Below are 16,246 nucleotides of genomic sequence, written 5' to 3'. Positions count from 1 at the left end.
AGTGGACAATGATTGACCATGGAAGATTCTGTGGACAGATGAAGCCCACTTCCATCTGACAGGATATGTCAATACACGGAACTGTCGAATATGGGCAATGTGAAATCCACACACAAATCAACCAGTACCACTTCATCCTGAAAAGGTCACTATGTGGTGCGCGTTTATGGCATCATTTATCATAGAGCCATATTTTTTCGAAGAGACAGGTGATTCTGGTTCCCTTATCTGTACCGTCACTGGTAAGTGCTACGAGTGTCTTTTGCCCAACAACGTCATTTGAGCTCTCCAACAGTGTGGATGGGATCATTTTTATGCACCTCCGCACATTGCAAATTCAGTTAAGCAACTGTTGAAACGCCATTTCTGAAATGCTAGAATTATCAGATGCCATTTCCCAACAGCCTGGCCATCCCGATCAACTGATCTTAATGTGTGTGGCTTCTGGCTGTGGGGCTGTCTGAAAGACGTTGTGATCAGTGTTCCAATTGCAAACTTAGCTGTATTGAAGGCACGCATTGTGCAGCACATTCTGAACATGACCCTGGAAATACTTTGATCAGTTGTGGAACATGCTGTTTCTTGGTTTCAACTTGTTGCATATTGAACATGTTTTGCACCAGTCACATGGAAATTAATAATCCGATTTGATTTTGATTGATGCTTTTTATATGGTTTTTGGCCTCAGGACAATTAAAAACCAATGTGATTGATGCCTTTTATGCAGATTTTGGTCTCAGGATAATTAGAAACCGATTTTTCCCATCTGACATGATATGACCTTACCGTGGTGGATCGGGTTACGCAGCTAACACTATCACACCTGTACACCCACACACACTGAGTAGTACAGTTGGTTCAACATCAAACGTATACCGTAGGCTTTGTGGTATGATTCATTTGTAGTCCACCACTATTAAATTATGATGCTTACCGTTTCATCTATTTCTACATTTTTTAACTATTTATTTTTCTTCTGCCAAACATTTCCCCCTTCTCTGATAATACTCCGTTGCAATCTGACACCATTCTGACCAGTGGTGTTACTTGTACAGTGGTTTCAAAGTTTAACTTTAATTATAATCACCCTGTACGTAGCATGTACACAACCAAGAGAGAACCTTAAGAACGGAAGAACCAAAAAAGATCTTGGATTAAAAAGAATGTAAGGAGTGTAAGTTAGGGAGGCAGTCATTCAGCCATACTGTTCAACCTACACATCAAACGAGCAATGGCAGAAATAAAGGATAGGCTCAGAAAAGATATTACAATAAACGGTGAAAGGATACTAATAGTACGATTCGAACTCCGCCATAGCCGGTCCCAAGCCCGGTTGAAAAAGGAGGAGGGGGAGGAGTAACACCTCATAAAAAAACCTTGGTTCACCTGGCCCGGGTGATAGCACCTTGTGAGGGCCCCTTGCCAGGGACACGGTGAAGACCTCAACAGCAGTGAAGGCGGAGATGAAGATCATCGGTACGGCGGAACTGGTGGAAGAGGCAACCTTGCTTTTTGGGATACTATAAAAGCTATCGTCCAAGGTTATTTGGACAAAGGGCACGACGGTTCCACAGGTTAGTGGCGGTAACCCTACAGCGTCTGTTCCACATGTTAGTGGCGGCTGATCTATAAAACTCAGAAGTGGAACTCTGAGCTTAACCAGACTGAATCTCAATTTCAGTCACAAACCCAGTCCAATTAAATCAACATGGATACAGCACCTTCAAAGACAAATTACCCCAGTGGGTCAAATCCCATGGTTGAAAAACCGCAAGTGGTCTATTCGGATTCTGGGGAGACCACAGAAGTGTGGATGGAGGTAAATCGGAGTACCTCAAAACCCCATAACAACAAAATCAAACCAAAATCTAGAATTTGGCTAATGACATTTAATGTAAATTCTCTCTTAAAAATGGGAAAACTAAAAAACATCCTGGACAAATCCAGAGAATGTAAAATCAAAATTATTGTATTTCAGGAGTCACGATATACAGATGAAAATCCTTTTGATTCGGAAGGATACAGGATATACAAAGGAAAACCTGGAAAACGAGCCATGGCAAATTGTCCACAATTTGGAACTGGATTTATAGTAGATACATCAATACTTGATTCAGTCGCAACTTTCAAATCTTACTCAGGTCGGCTCTCCACGATGACAATAAAATCAGCTAATAAGATATACACCCTAATCAACGGACATGCACCAACTAACATCACTAACAAAAACAAAATAGGAGAAGTAGAAGAATTCTGGAACCAATTAGATAATATTCTCCAAAAAATCCCAAATAACCATGTCAAAATCCTTATGGGCAATTTCAATGCACAAATCGGTAAAGAAAAGAAATATCGATATTGGGTAGGTAAATGGTCAGGGCACACACAGACCAACTGGAATGGCATGCGACTCATTGAAATCTGCAAAAACCATGACCTATTTTTCAAATCAACATTTTTCAAGGAAAGAGCCTCGAAAACGAAAACTTGGATCTCACCTAATCCATTACTAGGTGAATATCAGTTGGATCATGTAATGATCTCCCGCGTAAATACAGTAGAAATCATGAAACTTAAAGTCCTTAATGGACTAGACCTAGATTCCGACCATTACCCAACAAAATTCTTCCTAGATGTCATTCCAGAAAAAAGAAAATTCACTAAGAATTATCCACACCGCAAATATGATGTACAAAAGATAAATGGCAATGAACAATTTACAAAAGAAACGCAAAATTTAAAACCACAAAATTGGCAACAACTGCAAGCAGGACTTTTAAATGCAGCTGAAACTGTAGCACCGCAAACAAGAACACGTAAACACCCATGGTGGACAGATGAGTGTGGCCAACTGATAAATCTCAGACAACAGGCGTGGCAAAATTGGTTGTGCAACAAAAATCAAAAGACCCTGGAAGATCTCAAAGATACCAGGAAAACAGTCACAAAAGTCACAAAGTAAACAACACGAAGACAAAAAACTGCAAGACATAGAAAATGATTTCAAGAAAAACAATTCCCAAAATTTCTACAGAGTATTCAAACAAAAATTAACAAAGTACTCTCCTCCATCACTCCAGTTCAAAAATGACCATGGGGAAATTGCTCATACCAACACTGAAAACTGAGATTCTTGCAAAATACTTTTCTAAATTACTGAATTGTCAAAAGCCTGCAGAAAAATTTGAGTTCCATCGTACACAACGAAACCCAGACTCAAAGCCACCAAGTTTACAAGAGATTAAAGAGATAATTCAGTCACTGAAAAATAACAAAGCATCAGGAGAAGACCAAATCATCGCAGAATTATGGAAAAATGCAGGAGAAAATTTTATTGCAAAACTCAAAGAAATTATACATGAAATCTGGAAAACTGAAAAAATCCCCACAGATTGGAAGACTGCAATCATACATCCTCTGTACAAAAAAGGAAGTAAAACAGACCCCAACAACTATCATGGAATCTCTTTATTGTCAATAACATACAAAATTCCGTCTAAAGCCCTACTAAACCGCGCAGAACCTCAGCTGGATTCAAAACTAGGCGGATACCAAGGTGGGTTCAGAAAAGGTCGATCTTGCGTAGAACAAATCCTTAACTTGAAAAACTCAATGAAATATTTACATAGTACTTCAAACAAAAGTTATGTCATCACGTTTGTCAACTTTAAAAAAGCATATGACAGTATAGACCGAGAATCCCTTTTTGAAGTATTAGCAGAATTTGGACTAGATCGAAAGACAACAAACATCATAAAAGAAACACTCATGGAGACCAAATCCAAAGTAAAATTTATAGGAGAATTGAGCACAGAATTTGAAATAGACACAGGAGTACAACAAGGGGATGTACTGTCCCCAGTGCTCTTCAATTGTGCTCTTGAAAAAGTTGTTAGAGAATGGAAAAAAGCAGGTGCACCAGCACACAGACTGGGACCAAGACATAAGGGCATAGAATTACGCTGTTTAGCATTTGCTGATGACATGGCACTGATCGCACAAGACATTACTGATGCACAGAAACAGCTAGAATTATTACAAGAACAGGCAGCTAAAATAGGATTACAAATTTCATTTGAAAAAACAAAATTTATGACTGACATCAAAGATGCACCTTCTGATCTCAAAATTGGTAATAACTACATCTCTCGAGTAAAAGAATTTAAATATTTAGGTGAATGGATTGCAGAAAATTGTAATGAAAAGGAATCTGTCAGATCAAGAGTCCAGAAAATGGAGACGGCATTTCATTTAACAAAAAACATTTACAACAAAAAGAGTCTCTCATGGAACTGCAAAATCGACACTACACAACAGTAATTAGACCTGAAGCTCTCTACGCATCTGAGACACTAAACCTTCAACACAGAACACTAAAAGAGGAATTAGAAGTGAAAAAACGTAAGATAATGAGGAAAATCCTAGGACCAAGAACTAAAGATGGGGTACATTATCCAAAACCCAATGCAGAAATATATAAAAATATCTCCAAAATAACAGACACAATGCGCATGAGAAGAATCCAATTCATGGGGCACTTAGAAAGAATGGACTCAAACAGGTTAATGCACAAAATCCATACATTTTTAAAGAACAAAACTACAAGACCGAACTGGTACAAACGGACGGAAAAAGACCTGAGAGAATTAGGGTCTCCAAATCTACATGATAGAAATGAAATCAGAAAAATCACAAACACACGGGGTTTTGAGGAAGAAGAGAGAAAAACTTAACCGACATACATGGTCTACGCCACGAAAGCTAGCCCATTCGTTGTTTATGAAGGAATACTGTGCGAAAAGGAAGGCCAACAAATGTTGATTACGCGTGGTCCTAAGTGATCCATCCGCGAAGAAGAAGTAGTACGATTCGTTGATGACATTGCTAACCTTGGCTGAAGTTAGGAAGAACTGCAGGACCTACTGAGAGGAACCAACAGCCTCATAAGCAAACACTATGGACTGAGAACAAAATGAAGAAAGACAGCAATAACGACAAGTAGCATAAATGACATTAGCAACAAACTTCACATTAAAATTAGTGACCATTAAACAAATGAAGTAAAGCACTTCTGCTACCTTGGAAGCAAAAATCACATCCTGAACAAAGTAAGGAGGACATAAAAAGCAGACTGGCGCAAGTGAAGAGGGCGTTCCTGGCCACAAAAAATCTACCATTATCAAACATTGGCCTTAATTTGAGAAGGAAATTTCTGAGAAACTGCATCTGTAGCACATGAATGTGTGAAACTAAATCACATACTGTGGGAAAGGGAAAAATCAGAAAAGAAGCGAACTGATCAAGCAGTTCTACTCAGAAATTCATCGATCGAATACAAAGAGGTGGCTGAATAATGGACATCAATTTTATTATTTATAGTATTCATTCCCTGAAATGAACTGTTCATTTGAAAGATATATATCATTCATCACAAATTTCACTAAGCAATAAATATATTGGGAAGCCACAGCTAGTAACCCCAGTTGCTCAAACATGCCTCTGCGTGATGTTCTTGAATTTACAACACAAATAATTTGTATTGCACACTTTTGGACTTGCAAAACTTCAGTTTCACTTGATGAGTTACACCAAAAAATGATCCCGTGTGGCATTATGGCATGGAAGTTAAGTGAAGCAATACTAGATTTTTTTTTTTTATATCAGCGAGACAACAGCCACAGACTTTTCAGCAGTTAGGTGGTATGATTCTATCAACTGAATTTATTATCAATGTGTAATCCCACAAATGTAACACTGTCAACCTCTTCTATCTGCTCGTCATCAGTTTCTGGCATTTACTACGTAGAAATCTCTTTCAAGTTCTGAACTAAGTATTGTGTGTCTTTTCAAAGTTTGGTGACAAAGAACTGGTTTAGAACCAGTAGTGTTAGATTCTACTGGCATGCCCATGACAATTACATTAACCAATCTTTCCAATAGTATACTCGAGTTACTATTTACTGCAAAGTTTTTATTATCAGTAAACAAAATAAATTTGGCATCTTGTGATAATACTTATGAAAGGTAGCTAATATATGTATTATAAAGTAATGGCCTTGAATACTAAGTAAGAACATGGGACACTTCTTTTTGCATTCCCTATGTACACCTAGAAGAAGGAGTATACAGCACTGGTTGGTGCATCTCTTTGCTACTCAAAGTCATTTCCCACTAAGCTACTTTTGCCGGAAGATGAATGTAACATTCTACAGCCAGATACTCGATATAAAGCTTGATCTTCCTCTACTTTACACAGATGTCAGCAACACACCAATGACGGACAGTCCACGGGGTGGACGTCCCAGCTGTGTCCACTCGTCAGGAGACAGGTTGTGAATATCTCGCACCGTAATTCCTAGGACGCAGTGACTGTCACTACCTTTCGGAAAGGAGATTTATAAGCGGGAAGGGACTTGCTCGATATCTTACGCAGACTCCACTGTGGATAGCAAATGGCTTCATCCCTACTTGCAGGAGGTCATTCTTACTTACGAGACTGAAGAAAGTGACTTCTCGAAATAATGTAGGTCGAGAAGTAAAAATTGACATACGTGCTCGAAATGACGTGGGATTTTACTGAAACCACTCAAAGTGCACAAAATGACTAGCAGATGGTGCTTCATATAAAACAAAAGCAATAATTAGCATAACAACTGATTTCTAGCAAAGAACATGCTCCTTTTAAAAAATGCTTAACATATCAGCTGTCATTCATCAACAATGCCTGTAGCCAGGAGATAACACTGTGAACAGCACTGTACAACATATCAGTAAGTAAGGTGAGATACTGTTGTCAGAGGTTGTCTTTTAGCATCCCTAATGAGGTCAGACAGATAATCAAACGGAGTGAGGTCTGAGGACCTGGGAGGACAAGCGTGACGGAAGTGGCTGTTCAGGGCACGATCCTCGTCAATCGATGTCCACAAAGAGATCTTTCACAAGCGCGTCCCGCAGAAAAGTTTTTTCTTCCACCCGAGTGTTTATCGGCCTCGTACCCGTCACACTGACTGTTTGAAAAAGGGCACCCACCATTTCCTCAAAGGGTCAGATTACAACTGATGTGGTAAATCCACACCACACTGTGATTTTCTCACCACACAATGGACTTCCACAGCAGTTTCTAAAATCCTCGGATGTGGACACTGACAGACACACAGAGTGTGAAATTGGCTCTGTCGGTCGGCAACACATTAGACAACTGATCGTCACCTATCCCAAATGCTCTCACGAAATCGATGGCTAACAGTTCACAGTTTGTAGGATAGCACTGGAAGGCAAGCCTTAATACCCTTCAAATAGCAGTGAATGGAATTCCATTGTGACCTCACTCCACAGATATGAACCTGCTACAGTCTCCAGTTCTTCCTGAACTGTCTGAGCAGGAGCAGCACTCGTGTATTGTCACCCACTACGGGGCTGATCACGTGAACAGACTGTTGCTTCAAACTTCGTGATCATTTTATTTGCAGTAATGCTTGTAACAGGAACTTTACCCATTCAAATAACATTCTTATTACAATTACAAAGCTACTGCAGCAGGTTTTTCACTGACAATGGTTTTTCTGGTAAAGTCAACTCACTGCGACTGCTGGCATATCTGACTCCCTCTTTAACTACAACTCATTTTATACACGATTCTCACACAGCATCACTGACTTCTTGTTGTCCCATACCATCTGTTGGACAGTTTTTGCACTCTGTTTTTGATTTCAATAATACCCCGTGTCATTTCAGGCACGTGTGTCAAGTTTCATCTTTATACCTACGTTATTCCACAGGTTACTGCATTTTCAAATGTTAACAGATTTTGGGTCACCCTGTTTCTATCAGTATTAAGAAAAAGAGAGCTGAGAGCAGCCCCCACTCACATATGAATACTATTTAAATGTGAGTGAGACAGAGATATTAACCGAAGAAGAAGGATAAATGCAGCATGAAACTATAAAAGTATCCTAACCACCACCTGCATTACTAATGGGCTGGAGATAGCTGAAAGCACGTGGGTATGCTAAAATGCTAGAAAAGGGGCGAGTCCACGAGATAACGATCGAGGTGACAGAGGGAGGTGGTTATAGCAACTTCTTCCCACGCGGCTGAACGTATTACGACTCGGCAACAACCGACCTAGTCTTGCACACCGAGTGAAAATGGTGACACCTGTACAAAGTGACATTACTAGTATCTTCTGCCCCAGGTAATGAACAGCAAAACTGTATTCTGACTAAAGGTGGCAACTGCAAAGATCAGAGTGTGTTTTCATTGTAGTTGTCTAGCTGCAACTGTTGGACCCAAGAGAAGCTGGGAAAAGTGAGACTGGGGCGGCTGTGTTCTGGTGTGTTACATCCTTACAGTGTCCACTCTACGATGAGCTGCTGACCTCACAAAATACGCCCAGTACCGACAGCTCAGAGAAGCAGTGGCCTAGGACTATCGACTGCAACTTGAAAAATAGACATCTTCTGTCCACAGAGATTTCACTTCCGTCCTTGCCTCTGAGCACTGAAACACAGTACCACTGCAGGTCCTTGAGGAATCAGAAAGGAGAAACTTGAATTGTCAACAACAATTAACTGTTGCAATCATCTTGAGCAAACAATTAAATCATCTCAAAAGATCACATATGAAATTCAATAACAGTATCCAGTTTGTCGGTAGGTCACAAATTTGTCTATTTTAGTCTTCTTTCCATTTTAATTTTTACATAGGGAGGGCAGATGTAGGGCAAAACTGTGAAACAATTTGAATTTTTTTTTAATTGGGTAATTTATTGAAGTTATTCTTTAAAAATAATGTTGCAAAGTTTCATAATCAAATTCTGGGACAAAATATGTTTTAAAAAATTATGTTTGGGTGTCTGCACCTGCCATGCCCCCTCTTACTATGCTGTGATCCACACCTTCTTTACACTAGAAATTTTTTGTGCATTAATTTTTTGTTCACACAATCAAAATGAACAGCAGATGAGACAAGAAGGCTATGAGAAAGATTGTCCTTGCTTGTTCCTTTGTTTACAATGTGGCTTTTAGAAGATGAAAAGCCACTGGGAGATGTTGAGAGTGACAGAGTAGGAAATTCACACTTTACAAATATACTATGGAAAAGCTATCAGGGATAACTTACACAGTGTGAAAACAATGCAGCAAGCCATGTGGGCAATATTCTTTCACAAATTTTCCACAGATGATAATCTGTAACATTCCCTTTGTGACATATCATGGTGCAAATATCTTCAAGCGGAAGCCAGTGGAAAGCCATACAGCCACAAACATAATTTTCCACTTGTTATTTTAGATGTTATAAAACAAACTTTCAGGTACCTAGACAATCCTGAACTGCTGAAAAAATGTGTAGATGGGAAAACACAGAATACAAATGAGCTACAATCACTGTATACGGATGCATTGTCCAAAAACAGTATTTGTGTCCTCAATTGTTGTGAAGATAGCTGCATGAGATTTCTGTCTAGTGTTCAATAGCGGAAATGTAGGTAGAATTAAATGCCTGCAGAGAATAGGCTTCCACCCACGTGCATTCACACTGAAGATATTCAGAGCATTGACGAAGCGCGACTGGAGAAAGCTCAGGCAGCAAAAGAAATAATGCAAAACTTGGCTAGGCAAAGGAGGCAGGGGAAGAGGTTACTCCAGAAAGATAAAGAAGAAAATAAAGAATATAAATGGTTCAAATGGCTCTGAGCACTATGGGACTCAACTGCTGTGGTCATAAGTCCCCTAGAACTTAGAACTACTTAAACCTAACTAACCTAAGGACAGCACACAACACCCAGCCATCACGAGGCAGAGAAAATCCCTGACCCCGCCGGGAATCGAACCCAGGAACCCGGGCGTGGGAAGCGAGAACGCTACCGCATGACCACGAGATGCGGGCAAAAAATATAAATATGGGCAGCATTACTCAGAAGAGGTATAGCAATATTGTCAAAAACTGCAATACTGTCAAAAATTGCAATAAAAGTTTTAAATGCAAACTGCCATAAACTGACTTTTTTGAGCTACAATGCTGCTTTTCTCAGGAATTATAAAAGCTAACATCCTGCAAGTTGGCATGGTTCTAAAGAATTACTAGGCCTAACTGAATAATCCTGTGCGGCACTTTTCCACTATCTTTTCTCTGAGAAAAGTTCTCCTTTAAAATTTGAGAAAAATAGAGCGGTCCTGGGTAACACAAAACTGAAAAATTAATTTCATACCAACTATGACGTTAAACAAAAAACTGTTCCACACATTTTATGAACCTCTTATGCAGATGTAAACTGTGAAATTCCAAATGTATGTTTTTGGATAGGGTCCGCAGTTAGCAAAACATAATTTTGTTTTTTAACCCAAACATGTTTCACTGCAGTTGCAGCATCTTCAGTGGGTTTTTCTGATGTGGTAAAAAGATAAAAAATAGAAGCCCACTGAAGATGCTGCAATTCCAGTGGAAGATGTTGGGGTTAAAAAACAAAATTGTGTTTTGCTAAAGGCGGACCCTATCCAAAAACATACATATTGTTAAAGCAAACACGGAAAAAAAGAGCTTCAACCGCAAGATGATTATTGTGAAATTCCAGTTTTATTGCCTGACTGGTTTACGAGAGATGGTACATAATAAAAACAATGGTAACTAAAAATTCAAATGCTTATAAAATGTATGTCAATGCACGTTTTCAAACAAAAACTGCATAGAATACCAAGCATTATATTCTATATAATTGTCTCAAGTTTTACTATTTTAGCTGTAATATTTTTCTAGATAAATATGTTTAAGTACAAGAATGCATTTTGGCCTACATCTGTCCTTAATCTGCATTTAAAGTTTAGGGAACCTCAAAACAAATTATGTAACATGACATTAAGTTCACAAGCAAGTTAGTCATTCAGAATCAGCACAGAATCTGCAATGGTATGTATGGAATATTAATTATTTGGAGTTATTTCATATGGGCCTCACGCAAATGCACATTCGTGTGTATCAACTATTGAGTCACTGTGTTACAATGGAATGTGACCCACCTGCCCAACATCTTCGCTCACTGCTTTCTCGTCTTCCTCGTCCTCCATTTTCTCAATATTGAATGTGCCAGACACAGCAAAGTCTGCAGAAGGTGGACATATCTGAAACAGTTGAAAGAAAATGTGCTATAAGGCAAGAGATAGGGTATGGCAAACTGTTGAGCAGAATCTTAACAGCCCATTTCCTTTGATTTCCATATATCTAACAAGTGCAACACAGCAACATAACTTAAATAAATGCGACTCAGGCAGAGTGATAAATCAACAAGAAGGAATAGCATCTTTACAGGGATTGCACTAAAATGTATAATATCTCAAAAACAAAATCTACTTGTTGTAAATATTCATAGAAGAAAACAACTGTAACTGAACCTAGTGAACTAATATAGATTAGGAGGCTACTTACTAGCAAACATTTACTTTAAGCAACAAAATAAAGGTGGTGGTGTGACAGTTTATGTAAGTAAACACATAGCAGTTATAAAATGTGTTCATGAACATCGCACGATAGAAGTACAAATTGAAATGATGACTAATGTGTTCCACAGTAATGCTCTTAAGTCAGTGAAGCATAAAGTGATCATCCTGAGCACTTTTGTCTGCAAACAGAGTACCTAATAAATTCAGCTTTGCCAAAACTGTCAAAAATTCTGCAGAAATGAACTCCAAAAATGCCAAACATTAGCTTTTCAATACACAATAGCATAGTTGAAATGGGATTTTGCATATCAGATGAAGAGATCTGATGACAAATAGAATGACTTCTATTCTTTGTCAAATAACAACAGTAAAATCAGGCACTGAATCATTTCTTAAACTATAAGCCTACAAACGACATCTATCAGAAACCTAAATAAAAGATTTTTCAAAAGAGCTAGAAAAACAAAGCTGGGATGAAACATATAAGGAAACCAATGTGAATATGAATTAAGGGCTTTCAATCATACCTATAAGATAGGGTACAAAGAGTAGAGATAACACATACTTCAAATAGATCTAAACATTCAGTAAAACACTTATCAGAATCAAAATACATTAATATAGGGGTTCACAAAGTAGCATATTACGACCAATACTGTTCCTGATATACATCAATGACTTTCCCAGTAGTGTTACTCATGGTGAAAAAATTCTCTTCACTGATGACAGCAATATTATAGTCACTGAGCAAACACGAGAACTCCTTGCCGAGAAAGCAAATGAAACTCTCAAGGAAGTTTATGGTTGGTCAATAAGCAATAAAGTGACATTGAACATAAAGGAAACTAATACCATGAATTTCAGTTTGAATTGGAAACATGACAATGTTAAATTAAATGTAGATGGCACATCTATAGGCTGTGTAACAAATGCAAAATTTCTAGGAGTGAATATTGATTCTTAGTTGAAGTGGTGTGAACACACAAAGGTACTTGCAAACAGAATGTCATCACATGTTATGCACTTAGAATCCTATCATCAGTGTGTAACATGCATTGTCTTTTAGTCACATATTATTCATATGTACACTCAATTCTTAGCTATGGAATTCTTTTTTGGGGAACAAATGCACAAAATATGAACACAGTTTTCAAACTCCAGAAAAGAGCCATAAGAATAATAAGCAAAAATACTAGTCGAGGTCATTGTAAAGATGTGTTCAGAACACTGGGGATTTTAACTGCTCCATGTGAATACATTTACCAGTCAGTTATACACATCAAAAATAACATTGCTAATTACTGCACAAACAACTCTGTCCGTGACCATGCAACAAGAGATAGACTCAACTTACATTTACCAAGAAAAAAATAAACATAACACTCAAAACAGCATTTTCTACCAAGGAATAAAACTGTACAATAAATTACCAAAAGAGATTAAAGAAATTGCCAAAATACACTTATTTAAAAAGGCAGCTAAAAAGTACCTGTTATGCAACACATTTTATACATTGAAGGATTACTTAATTAAAACAGAGTAGGGGTTTGATGAAGAATGTTATACAAATAAATAATAATAACAATAATAATGATGATAAAACATCCAACATTCCACATAACACCTTCAATTTATGTTTTCTTTTCCTTCTTTCTTTCTAGAAATACTCACCCCCAAGCTATGCATAGCATAATACTAACAGCAAATGGGAAGTTGCGATACAGAAAATGGCCCAGAGATCACGTGTGTGTGTGTGTGGGGGGGGGGATGAAGTGTTATGAAACAATCTGTGCATAGTGTGTGCAGTGACTGATAGTGAGATATAAGTGAACAGTGTGGCATTACATTATTTAATAAGTTATTTGTAAGAAAAGTACTGTATACCGGGAGTAAATCTAATAATTGCCTCTAACTAGAATTTTGTAAATATATGTGTGCACGAATTAGCTTTTTTTAAATTGATCTAAACATGTAAATACTTTGACATGTCCTATAGCCTTGTAAAAAGAGATCTACGGATGAATAAAGCTGCTGCTGCTGCTGCTGCTACTGATTAGGCTCAGGCAGTGCATGCATGAGCTAAACAGCTCGATAAAGCTTACTGCTCTGCAGATTTTTAAGGGAAAAGAGAATAGTGCTATCATTTTGATGGCTTCACGCAAAGAAAATGTAAATAAATAAATTACAGGCAGTCGAGCAGGCGCTGTTCCTGTTGCAATGCATGAAAAATTAACACCTAGAGCTGGTTCAACACTTCACAAGGACCTTAATGTAATATACATCATGGAAAATGGTGGCATGTTCGCACTAAACATAACATCTGCACCATATTAAATCTGTTAGAGACAATGTATAATAGCATTACAGGGTAGACACATGGCACTGATTGTTTAGCTTGAAATGTGCAGCACTGGATGGCAATATAGTATTTAACTATGAGGAATCACACTAAAAAAAAACAGTGAGAACATTTCTTTTTTCTGCTATTTCAGAAGGTCTCTTACAGTCAAAGTCATTGCTGGTCATGGAGCTTATTTTAGAGAAATGGAGGTGTTCCTCCATTTCGCAGGAAGATTTTGACTTTTCCCGGTGCAGGAAGTTCAAATACTTGAATCGAGCTAACTGTCCTCCATTTTCAGCAAAAGTTTTCGCATACATTTCAATACAAATATCTTAAGAACTATTTTTGTATCTTGAAATGTAACTACCTTAGTTTTTTATTAGTATATTACATGAGCCACACTTTCAATAAAGAACTGGATGCACTCATTGTGGTGCAACACATCACACCAGTAGAGCATGTGAACCCCATGTCTGTCTAAATGATGAATAATGGCTGCAGTTGAAAGCAGAAAACTCTTTTGAGCTTTTATTATGATTATTACCATTATAACTATTTTTTTTTTCATTTAACATGATACACATGAATGCCATGAGCCTTAAAGATAGGGCGGCTTTTGCTGCATTTTCAGGAGGGACAGTATCTGTGGGGCTTTGTATTTGTTCCACGATTCAGCTTCCTGGCTCAAAGTAACGAGGTGCGCCATCAAATATTAAGCACCCGTAACAATGCTGCTGGTGTCACAGCGAACAGAAGACACAACAAGAACTATCGGTTCATCTGCTTCTTAATGTATGTCAGAATTGAATGTATAGATTCAAATATAAGAACTCAAACTAACTGTACATGCAATGTTTCTCTACATTAAGTAATAGTATCTGGACACACAATATAACTGTTCTTAAAGGAAGTCGTAACATGTATTCGTCTATAGCAATTTGAATTTGCTTGAAGATTCAAGGTTTCAGCACAGGCACAACTGTAACGGAATGAAGTCTAGACAAATAGAATGTGCACAGTCTATGAGGAAGATTCATTCATGGTATAAGGTAGCAAGCTGGAACCACTGCATTTGGCATTATTGCACTCCTATTATTGAAACTTCTCATGTTAACACATGAGAAGGCGCAATCTGTTTACTTGGTAAAAAACTTTCATATAAAGACTTACTAATTTTTTGTTACAAAATGTTGCACTGCGAGCTGTAACCTCAGCCTAAGTTGTCATATGAGTGGATAAAATGTAGTGCATTATGCAAAGGCTTGTCATAAATTTACAGTCAAAAAGCACCTTGTGGCCACGTCTGTGTATGTACTGTTCACAGATGATTGTTGAGTTTTAAAAAACACAACATACCGTAATATGTACAACTGCTTATCTATTTATGTCAGTTTGACATGTTCCATTCATTGATGAACCAAGAGAATTAGTCATCTGTGAGCACTACACATACATAGCACATAGTGCACATAGTGCTTTTTAATTGTAAATGTTTTATTTCTGACGAAGACTTGCATAATAAGCTACATTTTACCTACTAATATGATAACCTGGCATGAGGTTGCAGCTCACAATGAACACATTTTGTAATAAACATTTCTGAAGACTAGACCAGTTGTTGAAAAATCGTATTTATGCGATCTTGCCTATAGAAAGCTTTTTTGCACTCTCATTAATTTTTTTTCCTCTATTCATTTTCCTTTTTGAATCTACTATTGTATGTAGTGTATACATAATACAGGCTTGAATCTTTTACAACATTAATCACACAATGCTTCATGCAATTTCACTATTCAGAATACAATTATTCATATGCTGATTACAATGGCGCATTTAGTTTCCTAGAAACTACGTTAATTGCAAGTTATTAATAATTGAAAATTTTATTACAATATGAAATAGGGAGTTTCAACTAAGCTAATAAGTCAAATTTAACATACTGACATTTCACCGGAGACCTATGACACAAGATTTCACTTTAACATGTCTTAATTTTCCTAAAACTAATTAACTTAGAAGATTACCACTACTGGAGATGGGACACGTCCAAATTTTCTATTGAACACTTAGCCACTGTACTCGTTAAGATCCCAGCTACTCTAAATTTTCTGGGTCAAATGACACCTATCATTAATAGTTTAAGCCAATAATTAAAAATTTGCATAAACTATAATAATTTTCTGTATGAAAATTCTACTCACACACTGGTAATTCCGAGTGTACACACACAAAGTAATCCTGTAACCTTTTGTATTTTAGTAACTAATTACATATTTTGTAAACCAAGTCTTTGAAACATATACTCATCCAAATTAGTAAATTTCAACCTAGCTGTTCCATAAACAACTATGTATTTCCTGAGATCATAAAACATTCATATGAAAGTGCTTAAATAGTTTACCCCACCTAAATCACGCGACTAACATCTCCGACGAAAGGATAACCATCTACGAGTTAGGACGTGGAAGGT

The 16,246-nt window shown here is 37.5% G+C and overlaps 1 protein-coding gene across 1 annotated transcript in view; it reads right to left on the bottom strand.

Moving 5' to 3' along the window:
- The window catches only part of LOC126210328 (zinc finger and SCAN domain-containing protein 30-like), a 206,898-nt gene that overhangs the window by 140,835 nt on the left and 49,817 nt on the right, over positions 1-16,246 (bottom strand). The window contains exon 4 of the mRNA XM_049939530.1: positions 11,016-11,117. Within this exon, the coding sequence (XP_049795487.1) occupies positions 11,016-11,117 (102 nt within the window). The remainder of the gene's footprint in view (positions 1-11,015; positions 11,118-16,246) is intronic.

This window comes from Schistocerca nitens, chromosome 10 (genome assembly GCF_023898315.1).
Source record: "Schistocerca nitens isolate TAMUIC-IGC-003100 chromosome 10, iqSchNite1.1, whole genome shotgun sequence".
NCBI classification, from domain to species: Eukaryota; Metazoa; Arthropoda; class Insecta; order Orthoptera; family Acrididae; genus Schistocerca; species Schistocerca nitens.
Note: the sequence above shows the minus strand (reverse complement) of the source record. Positions and strands in the feature narration are given on the sequence as shown.